The 8,893-nt window shown below is 52.6% G+C and overlaps 1 protein-coding gene across 1 annotated transcript; it reads left to right on the forward strand.

The window, feature by feature from the left end:
- The first annotated feature begins 3,284 nt into the window (after nt 1-3,284).
- On the forward strand, nt 3,285-8,502 carry LOC100921736 (heterogeneous nuclear ribonucleoprotein C-like). The gene is made up of 3 exons (XM_031944580.1): nt 3,285-3,476; nt 3,825-4,017; nt 7,732-8,502. Exons 1-3 carry the CDS (start codon nt 3,438-3,440, stop codon nt 8,046-8,048), a joined length of 549 nt encoding a protein of 182 aa, XP_031800440.1. The 5' UTR covers nt 3,285-3,437; the 3' UTR covers nt 8,049-8,502.
- The last annotated feature ends 391 nt before the right edge of the window (nt 8,503-8,893 follow it).

Here is an 8,893-nt window from a genome sequence, read left to right on the forward strand (position 1 = left end):
GCGGCAGTCCTCTGACATATTCTGACCAGTGTCGAATTGGGTGTTATTTGGGCCCAACTTACCTAACTGTGAATTCAGCCTTTACTACCTACTAGAAAAGACTAATGGAGATGGAGATGCTCCGCCTAGAAAAGCACGTGATAACAAAGCTCTGATATCAGCAAAAAGAAGAGTGAAAACCATAGGTAACAACCAAAAGATTGGACTGCAAACAGAGTGTGGTGTACCTGAAACAGTCACCAGCGTGGTAGCAGTGTTTGGGAGACTTGCTTCATCAGGTCAACGTTCTTCACCTCGGTTGTCTGTGGATCATCAGAAAAAAGGAGAGATGACAAACGAAGAACTGTGTGAACCGACTCAAGCCAAGAATCAAGGTGGCGATGGCAAAGGACTCAAAGGCTGGTCTCCTAGTGGCAAAAAATGGAGCCCCGCCATGGAATAGTTGTCCTGGGATTATCACTGATCCCACACATGGCACCAAAAAGCCCCGAATGCTACTGACCATTTACTCTCTGAATAGAGAATATTCACCCTCTACATATGAAAGCTTTACCTGAGATCTGGGGACATATGGGGAGAAACAGACTCTACTGGCTCAAGATGGTTGTAGATGTCGCCAAGGAGATTCATGGCCACTGAGGAGAAAGAGAAGTACCAGTAATTTGGGCTGCGTATTTGGAGATTAGAAATACCGGAAAACTTATCACACTTGTCTCTGGAAGAAAAGAGCAAGAAACTAAGTCATATATTGGTGGTACCAGACCCTTTCACCAGGTATACCAAACCAGGAGCCAGAACACTTCTACAATAATCAACCTATGGCCTTAAGTGTTTCTCTGCACAGCAGCTCTTTTTGTAGGGGTACAAGCCTGGAAATGAAGGCCTTGCCCACCAGTTGGGGAATGTAGAGAAACTAAAGCTTCTTTCCCCCGGGGCCATTGGACTATATTGTCAGGAAATAGTGTTGTTTGAAACCCTCAGGTTCTGAATAAGATGACTAATAACCAATAATGGCCACTTCATTGTTGACGAAGTAGATCTACTTTTTGAAGGAACAGACTCGGGATGAAGAATGAGATACGTGTTTTGGTACATGAGAAATCGTTTGGTTGACTAAACATATTTGTTACGAGGGTTTTGTCCCCTCCCCTCCGTATGTTTTTGGCCAGTCGCCAAGCATGTAGTAAGTGCTTCCTATGTGCTAAGTGGTGGGGATACAAAGGAAGACTGAGACGGTCCCTACTCTCAACAAGCTTCCATTTTAAAGCAAAAAACTGTGTATGAGTGAAATACATGAAGTGAATTGGAAGGAATCTTAGAGGAAAGGCCTTAGTGTTAAGGGGGGTTGGGAAAGGCTTTCTGCAGGTGAGATTTTAGCTGAGATTTTAAGGAAGTTGGGAAACAGAGATGAGGAGTGAGCTAATTCCAGGCAACAGATAATTTCCAAGCCAGTGGAAATTTCCCCCGTTGGGATGAGGTATCATATGGGAGATGGTACAGAGAGAGAAGTTAAGAAGGTACAGGACAGTCTTGATGGGCACCCCCGGTAAATCAGCCTGAGCTAGGTGCAGATCCAGTGAGGAAGCCTGAGGAGGAGGACCCAAAGTTTCCCCCAAACCTGGAAAGGACAGTATCCAAGAGAAGGTGATCGACTGCATTGAATGGAGCGTTCTGGTCAAGATGGATAAGGATTGAGAAAAGACCATGAGATTTGGCAATGAAGAAAGATTATTAGTAAGTCTGGAAAGAACAGTTTCAGTTGAATCAAGAAGCAGAGGTCTGAAAGCTTAGAAGAGAGGGAGAGAAGTAGAGGCACTGATTGCAGATGACTTTTTCAAGGTTATGAGGGAGAGTAGAGACTGAGGATGATAGCTAGGTTAACTATGGGGGATCATGGGAAGTATGGGGGTAACTTGTTATTTTCAAAATATATTCAAAGATTGTTTTCAACATCCAGTCTTGCAAAACCTTGTGTTCCAAATTTGTCTCTCTTCCTTCCCCTGTCCCCCTTCCCTAGACAGGGAGTAATCCAATATATGTTAGAAATGTACAATTCTTCCATGCAGGTTTCCACATTGATCATGATCAAAAAGGGGAAAAAATGAGCAAGTAAACAACAACAAAAAGAGTGAAAATGCTCTGTTGTGATCCACACTCAGTTCCCATAATCCTCTGTCTGGATGCAGATGGCTCTCTCCATCACAAGTCTATTGGAATTGGTCTGAATCACCTCATTGTTGACTGGGGAGGGCTTTTTTTTAAGGATTGGGGAGTCACTGGTGTTTGTAGGCAACAGGGCAGTAGCCAATAGCCAGGGAGAGCCTGAATATGAATGAGTGAGGAGGACAGAGGGAGCAATCTCCTGGAAAAGATGGGGTGCAATGGGACGAAGGACACAGGTAGGAGGCTTCGCCTTGGCAAGCGGGAGAATGGCTTTCATGGGAGATGGGGGAGGGGGAAGGACAAGATTGGGGCAGAAGGCATCTGGGTGATGGGAGATGAAGAGGAAGGGAGAACAGGGAGTTTTCAGCCAATGGCCTCCATCGATTTCCTGTTCTGTGAAATGGGAAACAAGCTTCTTAGCGGAGAGGATGCTATGGGAGGCCGGGGGAGAAATGAAAAGGGTGGGAAACGTTGCTCCAGTGGAATGGGGGATCCTAGAGAAGTGTTGTGTTGCCACAGCCGGGACCCAGTTGAGATCGCATCTCATAAAGTCAGGGTGGACCCAGTCAGCAAGACTTCCTGATTCTTCTCCAGCTTCATTCTGGAGTATGAGAGTGAGGCAATGAATGGGGGGGGGGGGGAGTGATAGAAAGCTGGGGCTCAGCAGGGGAAGATTGGGGAAGATTAGGGGATTCAAGAGGAGCCAGTAGTTGAGAAAGGTAAACAGTGTGCTCAATAAAAGGCTGATGACCTGGGCAAGAACTGGGAGGGTGGTGGACCCGGGGAGGAGGAGGAGGAACAGGGTTGAGGAGCCTGGGAACAGAAACATTTGTGGGCCCCAGCAAGGGCCATGTTACCATCCCTGTGAGTAACAGGTGGATTATGGGAGAAAGTCACCAGAAATGATCAGATTGAGGAACGAATAGAATTAGAGGTCAGAGTGTTGCTTTGATGGAGTATCTGTCTGTCTGTGTCGACCCCCCCTTCTCCCCCCCCCCCCAGAGCAGGAGTTGGGGTGGGAGAAGACCGGGAGTCGGGTGACGGATTCACAGAAGAAGGAAGGGGGGAGTGCTGTAGGTCAGTAAACAAGAGCCCCCGGAGTGGGAGGGGGCCATATTCGGGGATTGAGCAGAGCCCGAGGATGGGGAGCGGGTTCTGAGCGGTCGCGGTCGCCCGGAGAGAGGCGGGAGGTTGCCAGAGGCTGCCGGCTCCCGGGACGGCTCAGTGCTCGGCGGCCGGGGAAGCGAGCGAAAGCGCAACCGGTGTTGGGGAGGATGGCCGGGGAGGCTGTGGCATCCGGAGCCGGCCCGAAGGTGCACGGAACGGGAAGGGCGGACATTGCGGAGATTACCGAGGGAGGGGCGGGTGGCTCCGGCGCGAGATGTCGGGGGGCTGCGGGGGGCCCCCCGGGGCTTGACAGGTTGGCAGGAAGGGAGGGGGCCGTGGGGGAGGGGAATGAGGTCTGCACACTGACAGCTGGGCTCCCGAATCCCTGCGCTGGGGAGGGCACGAGGGGGTGGGAGTATGCTAACCATTGCGGAGGGAGGCCAAGCAGATTCTCCGTGACTGGCGAAGAGTCCACGAAGGGAGGGGGAAGGAGGGAGGGAGGGGAGGCGATTAGCCTGTTGTGGGCCCTCCCTCAATGTCCAACCTTGTGGCAGGTGGTGATAGCGAGTCCTGTGAGGCCCAGGAGGCCAGACTCCCAGCAGGCAGCAGGAGCAGTCGGCTATAGAGCCCGAGGGAGCGAGGAGCCAGTGCTAGTGCCGCTGCTGCTGCTGCTGCTGCCGCTGCTGCTGCCGCTGCCGCTGCTGCTGCTGCTGCCCCCGCTGCCGCCGCCGCCGCCGCCGGTCGGAGGTGGGTCTGGCCGGGGACCGACTGGCTCTGCCCGCCCGCCCGCCCGCCGGTGCGCACCGGAGACCCTCCCCCCCCCCTCGGGCGCCCCAGACTCGGGCCCGGGCCTGCAGCCCGCCTGACGCAGGGGACCCTGGGAAGAGGCAAGAGAGTAGCCCCGGGCAGGTGGGCTGCCGCAACGGTGCCCCCCGCCCCCCACCCCCTCCCGGCCCCGGGGCACCCGGGACTAGCCCGATTGGGGCTGTTCCGCGCGCCCCGGCGGCTGCCCCGCCTCTCTAGGGCGCCCGAGGGGAGGGGGGTGCGCACCGCAGGGGGGCCCCGGGAGGGGGGGGTCTGGGGGAAGGGGCAGGGCGGTGGTCCCGGGCTCGGGGGATGGAGGGCAGCGGGAGAGGGGGGTCGGGGGTCCCGGGTAGCGCTCCCGTGCTCGGATGAGGAGGCGGCGGCGAGGGGGGTGTGGTCCCGGGCACCCCTCTCCCGCGAGGGGGATGGGGTGGAAGGGGATGATCTTGTGCGCCCCTCTCTAGTCCCAAGGTGGGGGTGGTCTTAGGCGCCCCTCTCTGGGCCTTGGGAGGTGGGCTCGTGCGCCCCTCTCCCATGCCAAGAGGGCGGGGGCCAGAACGGACGGTTTATCTGCGCCCCTTTCCCGCGCCAAGAGGAGGGCGGTGGCGAGAGGAAAGATGGTTTTCTGCGCCCCTCTGCCGTGCCAGAAAGGGGGGGAGGTGGTCGCTGTCGAACAGGGCTGGCGCGCCCGTTTCCCACGCCAGGAGGGCGCAAAAGAGGGATGGGCTTGTGCGCCCCTTACCCGAGGAGGGGGAGGGGGAGGGGAGGACGTCCGAGGGGGATGGTCTTGTGCGCCCCTTTTCTATGCCAGAGGGAGGCGATGGTGAGGGGAAAATGGTCCGGTCCACCCCCCTCCCCCAGACATGTATCTCTGCAGAGCTGGCTCCTAAGGGCCCCTTCTTGTCCCCTGTCGGTCTGAGGTTTGGGGGAAGGTGCGTGAAACCGGGCCTAGACTGGGGGGAGGGGAATTGAGGCGGAGGGCCGGACCCACACCCCCCCCCACCTCCAAAAATACGTTTTGCACAAACAAAACCAATGCGGTTAAATCAGAAGGGAAACAGGTAACTGGGGGGGGGGGGGAGGATCTTTGTAGCCCATTTCTCTGATAAAGATCCCATCCAAGATATGAGGGAACTGATTGCACATAAGAAGAGCAAGAACCATTCTTCCAATGCAGAAATGGTAAGAAGGATGAACTGGCCCTTCTCAGAGGAAGAAATCCAAGCCATCAACAACCACAGGAAACAATTCTAATCTTATTCTTTGGGGGGAGGGGTACAGAGCCAGGGGGTGCAAGAGGATGGGAAGATACAAGAAAAATGGGGGGCCGGGGGATGCTAATTGTGTGGCCAGAATAAACGGAGGTGAGGCAGTCAAGGGGATAACAAGAGGGTGGGCAGAAAAAAAGAGGTGAGGGGGCCAGGGGATAACAAGAGAATGGGCAAGAAAAAGGGAGAACGAGAGGATGGGCAGGAAAAAAAGAGGGATAACAAGAGGATGGGCAGGAAAAAAGATGAGGGGATCAGGGGATAACAGAAACATGAGCAGAAAAAAAAGGAGGGATAACAAGAAGATGAGCAGAAAAAAGGAGAGACTAACAAGAGGATGGGCAGGAAAAAAAAAGAGGTGAGGGGGCCAGGGGGATAACAAGAAGATGAGCAGAAAAAAAAAGAGGGATAACCAGAGGATGAGCAGGAAAAAAAGGCAAGAGGGCTAAGGGGATAATAATGGGGTGGCAAGAAAAGGTAAAAAAAACAAACCAAAACAGGAAAAGAAAAGCCAGTCAGGATGGAAGCCTATTTCAGGCCTTGGACAAAGGGGCGAGGGGCTCAGGGTCCTGAAGGACACTTTCATTTTCAGATTTACAGGATTTTGTGGGTTCGGGCAAACATATTTGCTCAGAGAATTTTGTTTTTCTCTTTTTTTCACTGGGTGTGGGAGGAGGGACGAAGAAAAAAATTGTTAATTGGAGAAAATTGATTTTTACAAAAGAAAAAAGGGGGCTCTGAAGCATTTTTTTGAAATGCACGGAAGAGAATGGAAGGTACAAGAGAAAGCCTCCCAGCCACGCAGAGCAGCTTTGAAAGGGACAGGGTGGCTTTCTTAACTATTGAAAAGGAAAAGCCAATTGCTTTAATATCAATCCATCAACAAACATTTTAAGTGCCTACTATGTGCCATAGATTGTGCTAGGTACTAGGGGAAACACACACACACACACCCCACTGTGTGCACCCACACATACACACAAATGCACCCACACAAGCATGTGCACCCACACATAAACACATACAGACTACACAACACACACACACACACAAATGCATCCACATATAAACACACACACACACACACACACACACACACACACACAGGAAACAACCCTGACTCTCCAGAAGCTTGGGTGAAACATGGAGCCCGTATATAAGAAAATAACTGGAAAACAAAAGCCAGGTTGATTGTTAGGGCAGAGGAGGAGCTACCTGCTTCTTTGGTGCCTTAGCTGTTCCTGAAAGGGAGAGAAGAGCTCACCTGCAGGGAGGTGAGAAGGGTGGGCATTCAAGGCCCCTCCCGGGTTCTACTTTACATAAAACAATGGCCATTCTTTGGTACTTAGGTTCAGAATTTGTGAAAAAAAAAAAACAAAACAAAACAAATAAATACAAAAAAAAAAAACCCAAAAAATTTTACAATTAAAAAGCTGGACGCCAACACTGACTGGGACCACCCAAGGCTTCCACTTTGGGACTAGAACAAAGGTTCTGTGGCCCCAATCCTTGGTCTCCAGGGCGATTTCAGTACCTCTAAAGGCCAAACCAGGTGACTTAGGGAAGGATTAAAATACAGGTGAGTATCTTCTTTGCCATTTAAAAGCCTTAAGAGTATTGTCGGGGGCCCTGGAAGGCCAGGGCTCCAGGGCAAATCGTTGTCTGAGATAGGCCTTGAATCAGCCTAACCCCAAGGCCGGGCTGCTATCTCTCCAGACCAGCCCCCTGGGATTGTCCCTCTGGGTGTTCAGAATTTTGGGTCCATTCTGTTCTTCCTTGGAAACTTTGTGTATCTTATTTCTTAAAGGCGAGGGTACACCCCACCCATGTATCCACTGACTAGGACTTTGTTCTCCTTCCCTATTAGACATGTGTCCACTCTGCTGATAAAAGTTTCCAGCAATCAACTCCCCTCCCATGCCACGATCACTTCTTGTTCCTTTGCTGAGACACTGAAAGCTCCTCAGCAATCCTTGGCCTCTCTGGTTCTTGGATTGCCTCATGTGGGGATATATTTTTGCATGGGCAGTGTTAAGCCACCATGGCTACACCCCTTTTCTTTGGGGGTTCTCTAGCTCTCCTGCCACTGGGTTTTTTTGGGGGGACTCTTGGTTCTCCATCACACACACACACACACACACACACACACACCCCTGTCCCACTCTTGGCTCCAGTGACTGTATCATGTACCGTGTCTAAAATCCATTTATTCTACACCAGGCAGTGTAGACCCTGCTCTATCAGGTGGCAATCACATCATCTGCCGTTCTCTGATCATAGTCTTACTGTAAGGACCCAATGAATGTTCCTCCATGTTAGATCTGTTGTCAGCCTTAGAAAACTCGGTAAGTGGTGTTCATGAGAATTGTGTCCATTGCTGTGATTTCAGAAATCATGTCCCGCAAAGGCAAGACCGGAGTCTCTTCCATGAATGACGAGGAGACCCTGGCCTTCTCTTCTGAAGAAGCGAAAGGTGATGACCTCCAGGAGATCAAGAAGGAGTTGGTGAAGATTGAAGAGAAGGTGGATGCTCTGCTGGCCAGCCTGGAGCAGATGGAAAGTGACCCGAGTGAGCAGTGCGAGCCCTATGTGAGGAGCAGACCCGAGGAGGAGATGGAGAGCAACAATGCCGTGCAGGAAGCCGACGCCAACATGGAGATGGAGGAGAGCGGAGGGGGCGTTGACGGTGCCGGGAATCGTGCTTAGGAGGGGCCCGCCTGGGGGAGGAGGACCATATAGATCAGGGCAGGGAGGACCGGCTGGGGTGGCTCTAGAATGATGGAGGAAGGGTAGTGGTGCTGGTGGTGGCGGCGGTGGCCCTGGAGGAGCCAGAGGGCAACAGAAATGCCATCTGGGGCGAGCAGAGCTCTTTAGCACCCACGGGTCCCAGTCGGAAGGCTCCCCCCTTATTGTCACAGCTAGGCCCTCATCCCAGAGCCAGCCTCCCCAGGTCCTCTCCCATGATATCTTCGATTATATGCTCCCTCTCGTCCTCAGTGTTATACTCCCCAGGCTCATTAGCTCCCCTCTCCCTTACAGGTGGCCCCCTTTCCTGTTTGCTGTAGCTCTCCCTTAGAGTTACACTAAGGCCCCTGTAACTTTGCTCATTTAACTCTCATGACTTTTTTCTGGTTCAACAATAAAAAGTTCTATTGCTGTGTTTGTACTTTGTTTTTTCAAAGGGATCCTTGGTGGGGGTGGGCGGGGGGTTGGAGTTAGTGGGAGTTTTTGTTCCTCAGGAACAGATACGGCCAAGAAGCAAAGACCCCACCATGCTCAGCAAGATGCCACGGCTAGCTGTCTGGCCCCTGGATTTGGGACCTGGAGACAGGGGGCGGTGGGCAGGGGCCCCAGAATGTTACTGCTCCCTCGTAGCTGTATCTCATGGGTAAAGCCCTCCCTAGATCAGGGCTGTGAACTCCAATTGGGGCACACTTCTCTGCTCCTCTGCTATTTTGCCCGTGCCCTATGCCATCTGATGCCACAAGAGTTTGTTTTCCTCATGCCATGGCAAGTCCTGGCCCAAGTACTCTGAGATTTTCTGCCTTTGA

This window comes from Sarcophilus harrisii, chromosome X (genome assembly GCF_902635505.1).
Source record: "Sarcophilus harrisii chromosome X, mSarHar1.11, whole genome shotgun sequence".
Lineage (NCBI taxonomy): Eukaryota > Metazoa > Chordata > Mammalia > Dasyuromorphia > Dasyuridae > Sarcophilus > Sarcophilus harrisii.

What these genes read in the sequence shown, in the direction of transcription:
- LOC100921736 (XM_031944580.1), top strand. Translation starts at nt 3,438, where the DNA reads ATGGCCGGGGAGGCTGTGGCATCCGGAGCCGGCCCGAAG. An exon ending in CATCCGGAGCCGGCCCGAAG is followed by an intron (nt 3,477 to 3,824) that starts GTGCACGGAACG and finishes ACCTTGTGGCAG; the next exon opens with GTGGTGATAGCGAGTCCTGT. An exon ending in GCCGCCGCCGCCGGTCGGAG is followed by an intron (nt 4,018 to 7,731) that starts GTGGGTCTGGCC and finishes CTGTGATTTCAG; the next exon opens with AAATCATGTCCCGCAAAGGC.